General features: G+C 38.2%; 2 protein-coding genes across 5 annotated transcripts in view; one reads left to right on the forward strand and one right to left on the reverse strand.

The window, feature by feature from the left end:
* Window positions 1-20653, reverse strand: part of kcnn2 (potassium calcium-activated channel subfamily N member 2) — a 65137-nt gene that overhangs the window by 34533 nt on the left and 9951 nt on the right. For all 4 annotated transcript variants that reach the window (XM_042509554.2, XM_088070735.1, XM_088070733.1 and 1 more), the window contains one exon: window positions 16910-17059. The gene's annotated coding sequence lies outside the window, so the exon portion shown is untranslated. The remainder of the gene's footprint in view (window positions 1-16909; window positions 17060-20653) is intronic.
* slc2a11l (solute carrier family 2 member 11, like) lies at window positions 15947-19391 on the forward strand. Its single transcript, XM_088071458.1, is given in 4 exon segments — window positions 15947-16979; window positions 18607-18673; window positions 18962-19077; window positions 19200-19391. Coding segments are annotated over 4 exon segments (555 nt in total). The 5' UTR covers window positions 15947-16799.

A 20653-nucleotide genomic window follows, 5' to 3' on the forward strand; every position in this document is an offset into this window, starting at 1 on the left:
AATGTGGAATGGACACATGCATTTAAATATACTGTAGTGTGCACCATCACGAGAGTAAAAGTAGGCAAATGTTTGCCCCACCCCACCCCCACACTGCAACACCCTCTCATCCGCAGTCCTCACATATTGCCACTTCGCAGCGGACTTAGGCATCTACATATTACACTCCAAGTATCCTTCTACATCTGCTATTTATTTTCTGGGATGCTGCTACAGTGATGTCAACAAAAGCATACGGTGAATGACACTGCTCGTGGTTATGTTTAGTAAACTAAAAGCACATGGCAACCAATGCCGGGCAGTTCACAGCGCACTGTCACTGCCCCCAAAACCCTCTAAGTGGTGTTTCTTCTAGCTACAGTATTATAGCCTGATACCTGTAATTGTCATACATACAACATTAGGTGCAACTGTCAATGCAATGAAATGAGGCCCCGATGAGCCTCTTCGCCTGGCACCCTCCAAGAGTCCAAGATTGCCACTGTATAATGTATAAATATAAAATAAATATAAATAAAGGGGAATTTAATAATGTATCCCAATTAAGGTTACAAAGTCAAATCCCACATACTATATTTAGGTGTGAATGTTTAAATGTAAAGGTGTTGTAAAGAGAATCGCTGCCATTAAAATGGAAAAACATTTTAATACACATATATACATAGATTTATTTTATTCTGGTGGGTGACTCCAATTGAATATCTGATGTAGACAAACAGATATTAGCTGCCTATCTTGAATATTAATGCCATCTTTTCTTTCCTTTAGACTATAAATGTCATTCAGATCAAGTGTGGTTTTAATCCTCAAGATAAAAACGATTGTTAGGCTCATGAATAAGAAGTTTGCTTTCAGAGCTGTGCGGCTCTGTCCTGCTTTCTGCAGCTCTCTCCTCCACCCTTCTGATGTACCTTGAAAGGGAAACATAACGCTGTCTAACACAATTACAGAGTCAGCATCACTTTACTCCCCACCTCCATGTGTTTACCTACTGGACTGTGTTTTGATCAGTCTGACAAGTAGGGAGAAAAATGTGGAGTGAGGCAAGTAGCAGAGTGAGCTGCCTGCTTAGGTTGACAGAAACAGCCTTTCAGATGCTCAACAGTCATTTCCCAGTTTCCTTCTGAAGAAGATACTGGTCCATTAGAAACAAGAATATCAAGAATATCCTTGACCGCGATAGCTCCTTTATGAGAGTTGTGACAATTTTTTACCAGCCTTTTTCCTGGGAGTCTCCTCTGTACAAAAAAAGTATTTTTCAGATGGTGTTTCACTTTGGAGACAGTGTACATTATTTGTGTTACCAGAGCTGGTCCTACCTATTCAGCAATATAATCAGTTGCTTAGGGCCCTCAGGTCTCCGTGGGCTCCCTAGAAAAGATTTTTTTTTCAATGAACAAGAGACAATAATGAATAAGAATTGAACTGCCTAAGCATAAACTAACATTAATGCAATTCTTTTGCCAAAACAGCAAGCTCAGAGACAGTTGAAACCATAGACTGTATAAATAATGGATGTAGTTACCGTGACGTCACACGCTGGTTTGTTCGGCATTCGCCCCCATTGGGATCTTGTTTGTTTTTTTGTTTTTTTTTGAGCCAGAAGTGATCATATTTGGACGACAGGCTGGAGCTGTGGATGAGTGAGAGGTGGATCTGACTCATCTGACTCGCCATTTAAGCAGCCCTGCCCTTAAATTTTCGTAACTTTGGGCCTAATAACATGGAAACAGGTGAATTTAAAAAAAAACTCACCACCCATACAGTTGTCACAAATGTTGAAATATCTATAGAGAGAAACAGTTTTTGTACCAGGCTGTAAACATGTTTATTTCTGCTGCAAAGTTAGGCATTTTAACATGGGGGATTTACTCTGTTTTGGAGTCAGCCTCAAGTGGCCAGTCACTGAATCACAGTTTTTGGTACTTTGGCATTGGCAGCATTTTTCAGTCGCAAAGGTTGCCGCCTGGGGGAAATTGAAAAACACATTCTCACTCCTAACTCATCATTTAGCAGCTTTTTGTAGTTTATGCTTGTGACTTGACTTGTGTCCTTTAAAATAAACTTAGAACGAAAGCAAAAACTTGTTTTTAGGTTTACTTTCCGAGGTTTAGACAACAAAGTGTCAAGTCAATGTCAAGTCAATATTTTTTATAAAGCCCATTATCACAAAACACTGTTTGCCTCAGAGGGCTTTACAGCATACAACATCCCTCTGCCCTTAGACCCTCACATTGTCTAAAGAAAAAAAACATCCACTTTAGTGCAACTGTTACAATTACAGGCCTCTGTTCTTGCAAAGTAATACATTTTACATCATATTGTTTTAAAATGTGATATGTTTTTAAACATTATATGGCCCTGTCCCAGTCCACGGGACTGTAGCATCTCTGAGGCAGCCTTACACCTGCACCTCAGCTTTACTGTTATCACTGTGTGCTTTGAAAGTCACCAATATGTCTTTATACCAATGTCACCATGACAAATTCCTCTACATTTATTATTAGGAGAAACTTTGGCTGTTCGAGGATCATTGATCGCTTTTAAATTCCCAGGATTATAAGGCAAGAGATTGCTTTTGTTTTGTTATTGTTATGCGCAGGTTTCATCTTGTTTCAGGACTTCTTTTTAATAACTTGATGGCCTCAGGTGACTTGGACTCGACAGATAAGAAAGATCAGAGCAGTGACTGACATCAAGAATCTAAATGACGCGTTTGTGTGAGACAGAAGACAACGAACTGTGTGGTTTGAAAGGTTTGTAAACTGGATGCCACTTGTCCATTTGTGTATATGGCAGCTTTGTATAATTACAACATTTGTTGTAATGGTTTAACTTTGCTCAAAAGAAGTTTTTGCCTTTTTTGCACTTCATGTGATTTATGTAAAACAAATGGTTTATCTCTGCCAATAGAGTTGCTACATTTTTATTTTTATTTTCTATCAGTTGTAGTGAGTGTGGAAATGCATGTGTCCTCTTTAAAAACACAAAACTGAACGACTTTGTGTGCTAATCAATAAATGTGAGAGGAACTCTGACGAGATACGAGCTGATTATCAGGAAAAAAGCATAAATTAGTTTTGTTGTGTATTGTTTTAAAATAAACATCTGTTGGCTGAGCCATATGATATATATCTTTATTTTGGTCTAAGCCTTTCTATCCTTTTGACCTCACAGCCTAAAAATCTAATTAAGACAACATCATGATTGCTGTTTTCAGACAACACTGCAGTCGACTTTCAAGGTTTTATAACGAGGCCAAATAGGGCATTGCCTATAAATAGCTAAACTCCAGTCCTTGAGCAAAATAAAATAGCTTCTGTAGTTGCTATTTTTGAGTTTTAATCGTCCCTTTACCTAATAGGACTTTTCACAGAACTTTTTTATATAGGGGTCCTAAAAGCTAACAAATGTCTTTGCTTGCAGATATGGATCTTGTTAAGTTCAGTCATAGAAAATTTGAATGGTCACATGGGTGTCTGACAGTTTAAAAGTCATATGGAAAAATATTCCCACTGTGTATCTGCACAATTCATTATTAAAATACAGAGAAAGCACCAGAAAATGCTGATATTTTGTTTGACCAATAGAAAGTGAAAAGGCTTTTGCTCTGCATATTGTTTATGCCAAAGTGGAAAATAATGATTATTTTACTATTATGTATTCTTAGTGTTGATGCGGTTCATTATACTGATATAATTTTATTACTGTTTATCATTATGTTTTTCTAACAGCCGTGACTGTTAAAAGCTTATTTACATATATATAGCTGTTTCATCCATTTTCTGCTGCTTATCTGTTGCAGTGGCAGAAGGCTGAGTAAGATAGTCCCAAGCAATTGCCACAATACATGTTGGCATTGTACCTTTCTGCAAACCACAGATGTGTAGACATTTGCACTTTTCAAATATATGTTGAAATTTTTATGTCTCAAATTTAAATTTTAAGTTGTGAAGATCCTGTTATTAACATGGTAGTTTAGGCACAAAATAACCTTGGTAAGGGTTGGGAAAACATCATGTGTTGGTTTAAAATACCTTTTTTGGTAGCTACATACACAGCTGGAAATGTCTCAAACTCTCATCAAAAAATAACCACTTTTCTTGCATCTGGAATGTCAAGCAACAGTTTCCAGCTAATCCTGAGGAACCTGAGGTGTTCCCAAACACATAATCCCTCCAGTGTGACCTGAGTGTACTCTGGGGTCTCCTATCATTTGGACGAACCCAGAACACCTTCAAAGTAAGACACCCAGGAGGAATCCCAATCAGATGCCTGAACCACCTCAATTGGCCCCTTTCAACATGAAGAGTAGTGGCTGTTCTTTGAGCTCCTATCTCTACCCTATCTCAAAAGGTGAGTCCAGCCACCCAACGCAGGCAACTTCTTATGAGAACGACCTTAATGAAAATGGCAAAGTCTGTCATTTGCATTTTTAAAAAATCATAACATGTATATAACATTGTGAGAATGATCTGCCAAAACATGCCAGGCCAGCAGTTCATGGGTTAACTTTGTAAAGACACACCACAGAAGAACACCAAACACATGCGCAAGGTGATGTCACTGCTCTCACAGGATCTGCGCATTGCCAGTTTATGTGGCGACAGAAGGGGTTGTGTTTCAAAAGATTACACCCTGGAACCTGGTTTCAAAAGTTTGTATTTTCAGGCCCCCAAAAATGTCGTTGTAGTGTGAGAAGAAGCCCAAACCACAACAAAAGTTAAGCATTTCATGTAAGAACCGTTACTGTGTATATGGCCCCTTATTTTGGCACCTTGTATCCATGATCTCATTTTCTCAATCACCACTCAAAGCCCCTGGCCATAGGTGAGGATTAGAATGTAGATATGATAAATCAAAAGCTTTGTCTTTTGGCTCAGCGCCCTCTTCAAAACAATGGTTTGGTACAACGCCCCTGTTACTGACACCGCACCAATCCACCCTTCGATCTCATGCTCCATTTAACCTTCACTTGTGAACAAAACCTCGAGACATGTGAACTACTTCACTTGGTGCAGAAAGTAATTCTGAACCTGGAGTGAGCAATCCAGCATTTTTCGCAGCAAACAATAGCCTTCGAGATGCCGTATCTCAACCCGACCTGATGAAACCGACAGAAACACATCATCTGCAAACAGCAGAGAGGCAACTTTGTCCCTGGACTGGAGCCTGGAGATGCTATCCTGTTTTGTCATACCCAGACCTCTCTTTGAGACCGTTTAATCCTTAGAAATCTGAGCGATTTGGCTTTATTTCATTAAAAAAAGAGAACAAAAAAGGAAAGAAGTCAATGACTGCAATGAGAAAATAAACAAGAAAATTACCTAAATTTCTTTGACAGAAAGAAAGAAAAGTAAAACAAAAATAGAATTTATATATATATGTGTATATATATATATCTATATATATATATATATATATATGTGTGTGTGTGTATGATATATATATTATATATTATATATAATATATCTGAAGCCTATTTTTAAACTTATAATTATAGATTTTGGGGGTATTTTTCCCTAGTTATTTGATTACTTTTTTAAAAGTTGATTTTTAAGTCATTTTTTGTTACCTTTTACTGATTTTTTTTCCTCTGCAATTTGCGTGACATTTCATGCCAAGTTGCTCATTACCTTTTTTCTTCATGTTTTTGAAAGACTTTCAGAAAACTAATTGGGTTTAAAGATTTAAATACTTGTGAAAGGTGTCTCAACAAAGCACAAGAAATAGGATGTCGATCCAGGTTTCAAGGGGTTAATTCTGCATTCAGATTTCTGTGAAGCCTCATTATTTGAGTAGAGACATACGAAGTCCTTCAAACTGTAAGTTAGCTGAGGGCATACCAATTATTTTATAGACGTTCCTGTAGCTCAGTTGCTTAAAATACTTTAACCTTGGCTAAACTCAATAAAAATCAAGATAATGATTTTTAAAAAATCACAGCCATACTTTGGACAAGCTATTCACATTGTAACACACTATTTCCTTTTTCAGATGCAACCTCATAAAGTATAAAAGTGCAGTATTGTGTTTTCTCACCCCTCTGGCTTGTAAGAGTGGTTTTAGGTTCAGTGTCCTGACTGATAACAATGAGAAGAGCCAGAATTTATTGCTGCCAACACTGGCATGGGGAGCTGATTCATTATTAAACCTGAATCAGTCTATTTTTTGCACCCACATGGGAGAGCAGCTCACCAATCATGCACACAACATCACTCATGTTCTAACCTCACTTACTCTTACTGACTAATTAGATCACAATGGAAATCTGTAAAACAGTAAAAACACTGCAAAACACAAATAGTAATGTTCACTCTGTTGCCCCAGTACATGCTGTTAGTTTTGGGTTTTTTTTCCCTCCAGGGCTACTATGCAATGCCACAATATAATCTCATATAAACTACTAATTTTAGTTTGACCATTGGGGACCAATCAGTGATGCTCAAGGAAACCAGCCATTCAAAAGCAAAACTAGTAGAATCAACAAAATACCAAATCACTGAACGATTTCCTGCTGTCTTAGTAGCCTATAAGAAGCCATTTTAACATTTTTGGCCAAAAGGAGACTTAACATGAATTATTTATAGTAAATATAAGATAATGACCAAATAAATGACAGAATATTAACAATTAACTAGCTAACAAATGGTCAGAACGCTGTCTAATATGCTTTTATGTTAACTGTAAAAAATGATGAAAAACTATAAACACTGTTTCGTGTCGACCGTTACAGACTCCCAGACAGTCAGCTTTTTCTGAGAAGGAACTGAAACAAAAGTGAAACTTATCTGTGCACTCTTAAAAGTCAGAGTAATAGACAAAAACAGTAATTTTACCTCACTGAACACAGGAGCTGCTCACTGCCTGAATCAGCAGTTTGTTCGTGTTATTGTGTGACTTTCGAAGCAAAGCCACAATCGGCTTCAATATAAAGATATAAAAAGACAAATGTAGGACAGGATACGAAAACAGAAACTTCACAGAGATGAAATAAACTGTTGCAGTTTCTGTCACAAAACTCAGCATAACATAGGCAAAACAAGTTTACTGCATTACACAACACCTTCCTCCATAGAATCCCGAATATTTTCTGACCTAACATGACTTCAAATGAAAACCTGTATGAGGTCACACAGCCTCCGTTGGCTTGGACATGAACTGAAGATGCCAGCATGCTGTAACCCCCAAATCGCCCTCAGATGGACACCAACAGGGAGGCCAAATAGAGACAGACCAAAGCAGAGTGGGGAAGAACCGTTGAGGCTGAGCTGAAGGAGATGGGTCTCTCATGTGTCTGGACCCAAGCTGTGGCCAAAGACAGTCGCCAGTGGCAGAAGAAGATTGCTGCAGCCTTGTATCCCACCTCGGACTAAGAGGATTAACTAAGTAAAATAAATTCACCCAGAAAATATGTGAAGGAATAAATAATAGACAAGGCAGCAAAGACAGCAAACAAAACACACACAAAAGGGTTAAATAAATAAGAAATGAACTGTTTAAAAACTGGAAAAATACCTTCCGGAGGTTAATAATTGTGAAATTGCATTTTAAGTTCAATCTTTTCCTTCACGTTTCACCAAAAACCCAATGTCACCCGCCTCCATTGTGCTGGAAATTAATTAACCATGATTTATTTAGCTTTGAGTCATATGGACACTGGATACATGACTTGAATAAGAAACTAACCTGCAGCACTCTGCACCTGTTTTCACTCCAATTCCTCCTTTAATGTCCCTGATACCTGAATCCAGAGGGCTTTAGGGCGCGTCACACCTGACAGAAGAGCCGTTTGTGTTGAGCTGGAGATTTACTGTCAATCTGATTTAAGTGCCACACTCAAGGGCAAGGGATGGCACGGTATGCAACATGGGATTTTGACTCTCAGGTTTCCAGTTTATTTTCCATGAGCAGAGTGATATTGCAGCTGTGCTGGTTCTTTTGTAAATTTGGAGAATGGGCAGAAAGCCTGCGTGCATGGGTAGGAATTCACAGCCTAATTGTTTTGTCTGTCTCGTTACTTTGTGCACAAGTGCATTTATAGCCAGATGACCCTGGACGACTGAGGATAAATGCAGTGGTGTATAGTTTACATAGGGGGGTAAACTGCGATGGCCCCTCTCTCTCTCTCTTTCTCTTGCTGGACCACACACTTGCTATGCACACAATACATACGGAGTCGGGAAAAGACTCTGCCTTATCTGCAGCGTTTGTTCAGTCTGCTATCACATCTCCTGAGACTGTATTCGCAAAAACAGATATCTGAATTAAAAGTTCTGTCACAAAATTTCATTGTTGCGTATCCTCATGTATTTTTAAGTGGGTATATGGAAAACCCAGAGCTTTCTTAGTGGGTGTACAATGTAAACCTGCATATCACATAGACTGGACTAAGGTAAGATTCAAAGTGAGAATGTGTGTTTACTGACAGTCACACTAATAACTGTGCAAAGACAAGAAGATTGCCTGCTTACTTCACAAAAACACATTTGACATATCCAAACATTATTATTAACATCAGCACCTGTTAAATTCTTTTGTTAAACCTGCTTTGTCTTCAGCTGTACCAGTCTGTTTTCTGCCACTGGAGATTAGAAAATTGATCCGTCGTGACTGGCACTTTGAGGACAAATTTGACAAGCTTGGCACGTTTTATCTTTGAATTTCCGGTGTGTACATTTGTGTGCACGTCAAAAAAAGTTAACCTAAATGTACAAATAAGAGTCACCGGCAGCATTGCTCAGGTGTTGTTTCTTGGTTTACTGCTTTGATCACAGCTACACTGATGAGGGTTTGTCCCAACGTCTGACATCAATACATGGATTTTACTCCTTCATCTCTTCTGGTCTGTAACCCATCAACCCATCCCATAATGATAAGAATATGTGTCTTACATCTGTCACAAATCAAATAAAATACAGAAAGTGACAAAGTTTTTCCAGGAAAGTCCTCTGAAGTGGCTATGCTGAGTTTTTAGCCTTACACTAAGACAACTTGATGACAGCCAACAGCCATCGACATTGTCAGCAGGCAGATAGCTCAGCTCAGCATTGCTTTTTTTTTGCAGGACAATATCTTTTTTATATTTTTTAATCATATACGTAACTCCAGTAATATTTGCCTGGGTCAAGACCTATGAATCCATCTGATTTTGAGATGACTGATTGAAGATGGAAAGGGAGTGTAACAAGATGGCAGTTATGTCTGATATTAGGCAATATTGAGATGTTTGATAAGTGGATTGGCTGATTTTTTAAGTTTTGGACGATGCCAAGCTTGGTATTTATACGTTGAAACAACGTGATTTCTCTCAAACTCTTAACGCAGCATTATGTGGTGGTAGTACATAATGTGTCAACCCTTTAACACCTGGATCGTCATCAGTTTTCTTGTGCTGTGTTTAGACACATTTCACAAGTGTCTGAGAAAATTGGTTTAAATTATTTTGAATAATTTTGAAAAAAAAGGCAATGAGCAACTTGGAAAGAAATGTCCTGTAAAGCTCGAGCTACATGGACAAACATGACATCAATCCTCCCATCTAACTTATCTATTTCCCAAAATGTCAAATTATTCATTTAGGACATACATTTATTCAAATCCAGATAGATTCAAAAGCAGAGAGCTAATTAGTTTTTAGTCTGTCTCATTATAGATATGCTTCACTTGTGTGTGTTCTTCATACTTCACGTGTTAATCAGATAGATAGTGAGTTCTCCTTGTGGAAAACTGCTTCCCTAAGAGTTTTTTTTAAAGAGCTTTTTATGACAAGTTGCTTTAAGTCTGATTGCTCTGCCTATCATAAATGAAACAGTAGAGTTAATGAAGTCACAATTTTCTGCATTTACGTGGTTTTTATGACAGCTTAAACTACTTAAGGTCTTGATTCCTGTTATGAAGGGCACATTTTGTAAAAGCATCAGTTGGTATGAGTCACCTAGCCCGGACTGCAGTTCACACTCAGATAATGAGAATATAGCGAGTGTGTGTCTGAACCTGAAAAGCTCCTTGTAAAGTGAACCTGTGAGCCATTCATTATTCATCGTGATCAAGCGTTGCCATGACTCTCTGTCTACTTGGGAGGACCTTACGAGTTTGGCACGACTCCTTGTGAGTGTCTGTTTCTGCTGCCAAGTGTTTGTGTGCTGGCCTGAAAAAAGAGGCCTGACTCAGAGAAGCATACAGTGTTTGTTAAGAGACACATGCTGAGAACATCAACTGTGCTGCTGCCACCTCATGGCACATTTAAAGTCAATGCAAGAGACTCACAGTGACAGAGGAATCCTGTTTTTGGCAAGCTTTGATAATGTGCGTCACAAATTAGTCACTCAAAGAATTTTGGGGTTTGTTTATGAAGAACTTTGTTATACTTGACCAAATACTTTAAAAACGAAAGTAATTTCATCAAAAGGTTGAGATATCAAATATAGCTTTGACCAGTAGTCACTCCATTGTTACAAAACAGAACTTTTACCAAATATTATCAGACTGTGTTGGATATCAATATAATCGCTGCCGTTAATAAAATGTTGGCAGACACTGTGTATAAGACAAAAAAAAGATGCTTGGATATCAGTAAATGCCATTTTGATAATTATAATAGAAAATTCAGTTCCTGAGAAAATGCTGAGGTGACATTTAGTTTTTGTCTAAACCAAGAATACGTTTATTAAAGAGTTTAGCAGGCTGACTTCAATGAAGGCGCACTCGGGTGATTGTTTCATTTCCTTCAGGGGGCTCATAACAGATAGATTAAAACAAGACTACGAGTCCACAACTACATGAGCTGCTAAGTGAGGCTGTACTGAGGTACAGTGCTCTTAGAAAAAGGTTAACAGTATTAGCAGGCTGTCATTAATATCATTGTCATGCTTTGAGCTAATTTATAACATTAAAATGCTTATTTTTGGATAGAAACAAATATGTGTAATAACAGAACAAAAGTTTGCAGGTAATTAATGCAATCCACCAACTTGCTACTATTGTGTATTTCTGTTGTACATTGTACGTATTGTGAATACAATGGCTGTTTCACAAGATAAACAGAAACGATTCAAGAACTAGTGAACTAGAGCTAATTTGATGGAAAAGGGGTCCAGAGCAATGATGGAGTGCCTCAGGTGCTCTGAATAAATAAATCCTGTGGTACCTTCCAACTCACATAAGGAAAACAGTCACTGGCAAACCACAGGCATGTCAGTACGATAGGCTGTATAAATAATGGATGCGACTGTGACATCACCCGTTGGTTTCTGAACTGCCATTCTACAGCCTCGAGTTTGGCATTTCAGCCATTGCCATCTTAGTTTTTTTAATCCAGAGGTGACCGTATTTGGATGAGAGGTTGGAGCACTGGAGGAGCGAGGGAAAGATTACTGAGAGGCCAAGGACACTATAGGTAGACAGCCTGTCACTCGAAGTGGAACACACTTAATTATGCTTAACTTTAAGCTTTAATCAAAAGTAAATGTCGGAGTTATATAAAAGTTAACCGCCTGTACAGTTGTCATTAAGGGGGAAATTTGTAAATTGTGAAGTTGAGCATTTTAACGGGGGTTTCTCTGGGGATGGACTAGCTACTGGAGCCTCAAATGGCTGTTTAAAGAACTGCAGTTTTAGGCACGTGTTGGCTTCATTTTTCAGCACAGGAGGTTAACGCTTGACAAATGGAAATAATACATGACTTTCATCCTGAACACTTTCCCACACCCATCAACAGCAACCCTGTTACTTAGGAAGCCAGTTAAGAAAACAAGCACAGGAGGAGAGATGAACACAATAGTTCAACATTTACAGCAATATTACACTAAACTCAACTATCACATTAGTGACTAATCAATGCAGTCGAGCGCATGATAATGTATCAGCAATAATGTTATGTTTTCTTTATGTCTAATGTCGAGGGTGGAAGCCTGAGTAAACAAGAACCACCTCATGTGTTACAGCAGCATAAGTAGAGTCATAAAGTAAAAACAGTGAGTGACTCAGTAATGTCAGTTGCGCTACATTATCTATCATTTGCTAACCCACATTAACCTTCATAAAGCTAATGATCATATCACATCAAGTAATGCTGTAGGAGTGATGTGTTACTTCTGTTTTTTAATTAAACTTTTCATTTGAAGATTAAGAAAATGTTATTTTTCTTTCATAAATTACATTACATTTATACAAAAACAGTGATCTTCACGGCTTTTAGACCACTGTATCCTTCACACACTGGAGCTGCAGTCACTGGTTCATAGGGAGCTTAAAAGAGAAGAGCACACACACATCTCTGTGTTTTACTCACAGTATGTGGCCTGACAAATAGTCTCCCAGCTGCTCAAAATAACTTCTATAAAACAATAAAGTTGGCCGTGTTCAGCTGATATGCAGTTGAACAGCTGGTCTTTGTGTACATTGTTGTTATTGAGGAGATCCGGAGCTTTGTAAAATGTGCAGTGTAAGGAGTTTGAAACCAGTCTTATTTTTTCCAGTATTACATGCAGCTAAGAAACATAGTCTTCCTCATCCAGGAACTGTTTTGTCTTTCAAAAATAGGACAGTGTAAGTTGTGGTGGTTGAGGTTTTTAATATGATGTTACAGTTTCACAACCGAGGATTTAGGTTGGCTCTTTTGTGATCCAATTTCAGGCTTTTCCATTTCCTCTCTGTTTTCAGTGGCTATAAAACCAGTCATCCTTCTCCCCTGCCTTTGGCAGGTGCAGCATTTTCCCCCAGTTCCCATTTATAATCAGTGTCTGGTCTCACTTTTCCCTCCTCAAACACAATGAAGCGCATCTCTATATTTCTCACTCTGATCTCAGTGGCCTAATTTCTCCTCCTCTGTCTCTGTTGTTTCTCTCTAAATCTGAAGGTGCGGGGTGGCACTTTGTAGCTCGTTCGCCAGGATGTCTTTCATGTGCCTTACACTGTGAGAGGCCTACAGGATTTCAACCAAGCCAGCACTTTTAGCACTTTTACACAGAAACAAGTCAGTCTAGAGCTTTGGCTAATTGACTGAACATATTTGTGAGTTTCCAAAGTTAAAGATGATACACAATGGTCCTGTGATTCTCAATAATGTTGACCCATTAAGAAAAATCCTTTACTGTATTAAATCTTTTTGTATCTTTTTTTTAAAAAATAGACCATTTTATAACCTACAGCGTGTTGTAGACAGAATTGAAAGAAAGTGGAAGGATTTTTTTGTCATTTGACCTGTACAAAGATAGTTTTGTTTCTAACCGTGCAAGCATTGTGGTCTGTCAGTTTGTCACTTGAACCAGCCTGAAATATCTCGACAGCTATTGGATGGATTGCCATGAAATCTGGGTTAGACATTTATGGCGCCCACAGGATGAATCCTGATGACTGGTGACGAGGCTGAAATTTGTAACTTTTAAATTTGGTACTATTTTAATTGTATGTCAAGACTAGGTGATTGCATGGATGGAATACTAACACAAAGGCTAATGATCAGGAAGAGAATCAAAATGACAACAAAGAGACACATAAAGGCGCAAAGAATACAAATGTCTCAGTGTGGTTGTTTTACAAATGACCATAAAGCAACACAAATCACCTCAAAAATACCCCAAATGACCTCAAAAAGACGTAAATGACTACAAAGTGACCACAAAAAGACACTTAACCACCACAGACTGTGTGTCTTGCTTGTATGTAGAAGTTGCATATCTATGCCAGGGGCCCACTGTCTCAATCCACCCATGGGTGCTTTTATTTACTTTTATTATTGACAAATCATAATGTTTAAATAATTAATGTCCCTTAATGATTCTGTATGTTTTTAATTGTAGTCAAGAAGGGTAAATAATTATACATCATCAGTGATGACTCATTTGTCCAATGTTATTGTGCTGTGGAGTAGCATTTTGCAGCATCAGCCAATTTATTTTTGAGTACAGGTTACTTTTGTTTATAAATTCATACAGATGGCATGTAAAAATTGCTCACAATGCTTCTGTTTTCACGCAGTGTCAGCCACTTCTGCTTGAGTCAAGCTGTAAATAGAGCCTCTCTGGCAGCTGCGAGGGCTTTCATCTCCTCCAGGAAACAGTCCTCATGACAGGTTTTTAGAAGTTTCCGTCTCTCAGAGGTCTGTCATCCGAAGCCACCACCTCCCACAGACAATGCAGGACAGCCATCACCAGCTCTTTCCTGGAGGTCAGCTGTGTGACATCTGGCTTGATAGTCTGCCTGACACAGAGCGTTACCAAGGAGGTTTCTTTATTTTAGTTCGATGTCGGCCTCAGTAGAATCGGGCTTGTGTATTTAGCTATCACAAATGCAAGGATGTGCCTGATTGCATCACTTGGGTACAAGGACAAGAAATCAGGTATCTTAAAGGAATTGTTCAATATTTGAGAATTGCATCATCAAATTCATCATAAGCTTCTGATCATATGAGACCATATAGGCTCAGGTTGTAGCAGCAGACACTTTTTTATGCTTTTGAATTCAAATGTTTCATTTGAAGAGGAAGAAGTGTTGCTTCTTCTTTCAAACGTCACATAGTGTTGCATTGAAGTCAGTGATCTTCACAGCTCTTAGACCAGTGTGCTTCACACACTGGAGCTGCAGTCACTGGTTGATAGGAAGCTTTAAAGACAAGAGCGCACACACATATCTGTGTTTTATTCACAGTGTGTGGCCTGACAAATAGTCTCCCAGCTGCCCAAAATAACTTCTATCCAACAATAAAGTCGGCCATGTTCAGCTGATATGCAGTTGAACAGCTGGTCTTTGTGTACATTGTTGTTACTGAGGAGATTCAGAGCTTTGCGAAATTTGCAGTGTAAGGAGTTTGATATCAGTTGTTATTATTATTATTATTATTATTATTATTTTGTAAGCTAAAAAACATAATCTACCTCATCATGGGACTATTTTGTATAAAAAATAGGATAGTGTAACATGTGGTGGTTGAGGTTTTTAAGATAGTTAATAATGTGTGTATCTTAAATTAATTTTTAATAATTTAAGAATACATTTATTCACCTTCTTGCAGAGTTAGATGAGAAGCTCAATACCACTAACTGCCAGCAGTCAGTTAGCTTAAGGGATAAATATTTTTTACATTTTCTGTCCTTTCCAGGTAATCCTGGGGAATTCTCTTGTTTTTAAATGGATAGTTAGGATCTTTTCAAGTTAGACTCGATAAAATACTTATCTGTAGTCAGTGTTACATACAGTAGATGGAGGTTAGTGCGCCCCAGGCTTAGCCTCATTTTAGCCACTTTAAAAAAAAGCCTTCCTAAAAAATGTCAGACTACTTTCTACTTTGGTTCTACATTTTCTGAACTGTTCTGTATTCCTACACAAAAGCCCGAATGTATTACGCCACAGGTCAGCTGTTGGGGAAAGTGTTGCACGTCCTCTGACACAAAACGTCACTTTTCTGATAGTTTCTACGACGGTGTGTGCTTGTGTTTTTTTTTTTCCTGGCTGTTCAAAGATGTGAAACCTTCTGCGGTTAGTTTCACCAAATATAGACATCAACACTCCACCTGCAAGACTGAGACAGTTTTGGTATTTTATTTCTTAAGTAAGATTATATAAACCCACCGCCAAATAGGCCAGAGAGACACTTGCTGAAGAGCACTGCTGTACACAACCGTTAACGAAACGACTCACCAAAACAACCAGATAAGTGTGAGAGATGACATCTTCTGATGCAGAGAGACTTGAGGTTGTGTTGTAATCAGGTCAGACTCATGGCAGCAGTAGCTCTCCAGGTTTGTGAGCGTGCATTTACAGTTTACACGGTTAGCTTTCTTGGCATCCAGTTTCCCCTTTCTATTCTTCAGTGTCCCTGTTCTTTTGTATACTCTGGTTTACAACATTATCCTATTGTCCTTCATTGTGTCCATTTACTGCATCGGAGGGGTTACAGGGTTTGGTGGTGTCTAGTCAGAGTATCTCAAAATTCAGCTGGTCAGTGTACACAAACAAAAAAACTTAAATTAATGCAGCACCATGAAAGCTGAGTCACATTAAACTTTTAGCTTTTGTTCTCTTTTTGTTTTTTAAATGATGTCTCCGGGCTTTAACACAGTCTCTGTCTCACTGTCTCACAGAAAGCAAACACTTTTAACAACTTTGTGGGTGTAAATAGAGCTGTGTTAGCTTTTGAGCCACACAACCATTTTTCCAAGTTTCATGTTTCTCTAAGGCAGTGATACTTAACTTAATGGCCAGCAGGATACATATGGTTTGAGAGTGCACGAAACAGCATCGAAATAGAGCTTATTTATTTCTAAAAATGTGCCAGTGGAGGTTCCCTTGCACCACCCCAACAAGTCCTAGCTAATGTTCTCAAATCCTAAAAACGTGCTAAAATCCTAGAAATGTTCAGAAATCCTACAAACATCCTAAAATCCAAACAACATCCTAAAATCCTAGAAATGCCCCATAATCCTAGCAATGTCCTAACATCTAAGAAATGTCCTAACATTCAAGATACGTCCTAAAATCCTTGAAATGTCTAAAAATCCCAGAAACATCCTAAAATCCTAGGAATGTCCTGAAATTCTAGAAATGTGCTAAATTTTTTAAAAATGTCTTAAAAGCCTAGAAATATGCATGAGGCTGCTGTGTTTCCCTGGTATAAAACATCCATTAACATAAACCTGAGGAAACCCATTTCTCCATAGATGGCTGCTCTATCACTCCTGGCTCCTAATTTAACCCTACAGACAATCAATTCCTATTTATACTTGTCACTATTACATTACTAAGTTCCTTTGGTCATTTTTCACCCAGTTATTGATCATTATTGACTCTTCTCAGAATGTATGATTCCCTTGTGTGTGCCTCTCGGAGTAGCCATTGCAGCTCACACCGTGTACCTTGTTGAATGCGCCCTGAGGAGGCTGCGAAGGGTGGTGGGTGCGACCCTCCCTACCTTCTTGTCCTTGGGGAAGTCAGTGGTCAGCTGCTGGGGATCAGGTGAGGTGGCTGGCGTCATGGATACTGTGAGTCAAGCAGGTGGTGGCAGGTTCAAATAACAGCTCACAGGTGCACTGAACTCTCCTGAAGACTCATGGTGTCCTTTCTGTAGGAGGCAAAATGGATGAGATCCTGATCAATGTATATGAAATTTATACCAGGGTGTATTATATACCATTTATACAGAATGTTTTTGGAGCCTCTATTAAGAAACCAGATGTCTGTTTTTGACTAATCCAGTTAAAATAAATTATACTGATATTGTAAATTGCAATCTGTGAGGTGACCTGCTCACAGATTTGCAACATTACTTGCTTTTACAGTCACTTTCGAATGAACAGTGTGACAAAATATCTGATGATTGATCCGTTTCTGTTTTTTCACAAAGACCATAAACTGGGGAAAAAAAAGTCTGTCTGGCTTTAACTTTACATAAAAATCCACCTACTAGCACATAAAGCTCATTTAACAAAAACTTAAATGCAAAAAGGGGCAATTTGCTATTTTACTGAGGGTTAATCTGCTTTACTATTTCAACCAGCTGAGACTCCAGAATGGAAAATGGCAAATTTGCCTTTCTACAAGTTTATGTACAGATAAAACAAACAATTACACTGTGTACAGAGCTCAAGAGCCACTTAAGCTAACCTGCTGTAGCTGTAGCTTAATATTTACTGCACAGACACCTCATGGTCTCAATCTTCTCACCTATACCAGAAAGCCAAAAAAGCCCATTTCCCCAAATTTCAAATTATTCCTTTGAGAGAATATTCTAAAATCTCTAAGGAAAAGGCGTTAAAATCTTCAAACGTAAAAGGAAAGCCAACCTCAGTCACTCATGCACACAGCAGCAGCAGGAGCAATGTGAATGTTATCTTACTGAGCCTCAACCCAGTCACCAGAAAAAATGCTGGCACTGTACATTTCTGCAAACCACAGACATGTTACAGTATGTTATTATGTAGCAGACAAGTTGAATGTAAAATATTCTCAGGGCTATATGGGTTGTATAAGTGATTTTCTGGTTGTCAAGAGCTCGGATGAACACTATGGCTATGTTCAAGCACAGTGAGACACCCAGGAATCCACTTCAGTTTGGTTTATTGCAGTATTGCATTAAGATGTCAGCACAAAGTAATGCTGATAGTATACAAAGGGAGCGAAAATCAAGACCTCTAATAAGAATTAACCCAATGTTAATCACTGTAACTCAAAATTACAAAACTCCAACATTTAGTTACTTCAAATGAAGAAACTCACATTATCACTCAGGCAAACAATGCTGCAGCGAGCCCACGGTTGTGCTGCAGGCAGTGCAGAAAAGAGCAAACACCTGACCTCAATCCACTATATATGGGCTCTCAATCAAGCCAGGCTCTTCCTCCTTCCCGCTCTTTCTCCAGACTGCTCCCCCTCCATTAAATAACCTATTTCCATCAGTGAAGTTTTACTGTAATATCCCTTTGACATCCTGACATAAACGTTAGTCCTTCTATTATTTCTTTGTAGGATTTAGGGAAACAGCTATGGAAAAACCCATTCCTCTAACCTCACAGTTGTCTCCACCTGAGACACCTGTCCTAATGTTAGAGCTCCCCCCTGTGGTTTGCTGCTGTAAACATGCTGTGATGTTGCAGTTCATGATTATTGCAAAAAGTTCTGCATTTCAGAGGGTACATGAAAATGTCGGCTGCACTGACCCTCCTCACCATTACTCTGTGTCTGTATGTGAGTCAACAAAACACCAGACACTGTTTGCGGCATATTTCTGCATATTTTGCTTAAAACATGACAGGTGATGCCTGAGAGCAACTCAAAATACTAATAAACTCAAAAGCAATATGGCAGATCTTTTGAGTCTCCGCAGAGTCCTGGATGCTTTTCTGCAGCATGGTCCTCAAATTCATCTTCATTTTTCATTTCATTTAAGATCTTAGTTATTTATCAAGGATTTCTGTTTCAGTATTTAGCATTATAATTGCTGCAGTGTATCCCTCTTGAGCATCAGGTCCTCTACCATCTGAAACATGAAGTCAATCATTCAAATCAGCTGGAAACACTATCACCCTCACTCTCAGCTGGATAGGCATGCTTCTGTAGAGGATGCTCTTGTCTTTTATAATGGTAAGCTCATTATTATCTTGGTGAAATTTGGCATATTTGTAACTACAGGCCAGTGCACATGTGAGAGAGATTATTCAGGTGAAATAAGATTAAATTCATCACTCAAAATTATATTTGTAAAGGAGAAACAGAGTTACTTTTGTTTTCTCATATTCCTGTTTGTCTGTGCCACCTGTGGGCTGAATGTAAAGTTCAATGTCCCTGAGACCGAGAATCTGACAGCGCAGGAGACAGAGTTTCAGGATGCACTACAAATTTGGATTATCATAGAGAACAAAAATCAGTTGAACAGAAACCCAGCTGAAATAAAATAGATGAGACCATACTGTGATTTGTATATGTAAGTTTAAAATGCAGCAGAAATAAAAGATTAATTCAATTAGTCATACAGTTTAATTATATTATTATACCTGACACCTGTCAATTTGAATAAGTTAATAATAAAAGTAATAAAAATAATAAAAGCAGCTTTAGCGTCTTTCAAGACTTGTCTAACAGTTTGTTTTCATTGTGAGTTTATTTTGTGTGTTTGTGTTGTGTGTTTGTTGTAGTGGCTCTCTTGCTAGTTGACTTAAACTCATCTTGTCTTGGTTATCAGTGTGTTCAGCATGTTTGACCCCTGGCTAAACAGATAGAGATCAGAGCATCCAGCGTGTCCAGTTACAAAAACATCAGCAATACAAGTTCCAGCCCACAAGAGCTTACAGTACAGGACACCAAATACTCTGTTGCAGTGGTGAAACAACAACAATTGTCAGAAAACACTTTAACTTCCTACGCAATTAACACATATTATGAACAAAGGACTTTGTCTTCTCTATAAAGCTTCACAAATAAAATCTGTCATAAGGCAGTTTCCCTTCGTAAAAGTTTTTAACATCACCCAACAGAAGAACCCATAAAGATATAAAAATGCAAACATTTAAATGATTAAATAATGAACAATAAAGCGTTAAATAATCTTTAATCTCCCCTGAATCACATTACAGATAGTTATAAAACCTGCATGTTTCCACTGTGCAAACCAGTCTTTGACTTTTGGTTTAGCTCTACTCCACATATGCTAGGCAGTAATTAAAATACAATATATTGACAAAAAAATAAATAAATAAATGTTATGCTATGAAAGGCAACCACGCACCGCCGTCCAAAATAATCATTAGCAAATGTAATTAAAATCATAAATAAACAGAACATATTGCCATTATTAGGACTGCCAGTTCTCAGATTGCAGTGTGCTGCAGTATGGTTTGAGCGACCAGTATTGCCATTCCCCAGCAGAAACTGATGCTCAACTGCTGTGAGTACACTCAATGTCAAACACTGACCTTTCACAGGTTTATTCATTTTAAATGTATTAAGAAGTGAAAAACTATAACAAAATAAGCATGTTAGGCCTACCTAGTCTATAGCACCGTGGATTGTTGTGGATAGTGTTAATAAGATTCATAAGAATCAGAAGAATAATCATAAGAAGTCATAGTATAATATGTCATTTAAAGAAAATCATAAGCATATTGCTGCCACGCCAGAAAACAAAAATCAGTATCAAGAAACTTCTGATAACAATATATTT

The sequence above is a fragment of the Plectropomus leopardus genome, chromosome 20 (assembly GCF_026936395.1).
Source record: "Plectropomus leopardus strain MGB_pleo_1.0 chromosome 20, ASM2693639v1, whole genome shotgun sequence".
NCBI classification, from domain to species: Eukaryota; Metazoa; Chordata; class Actinopteri; order Perciformes; family Serranidae; genus Plectropomus; species Plectropomus leopardus.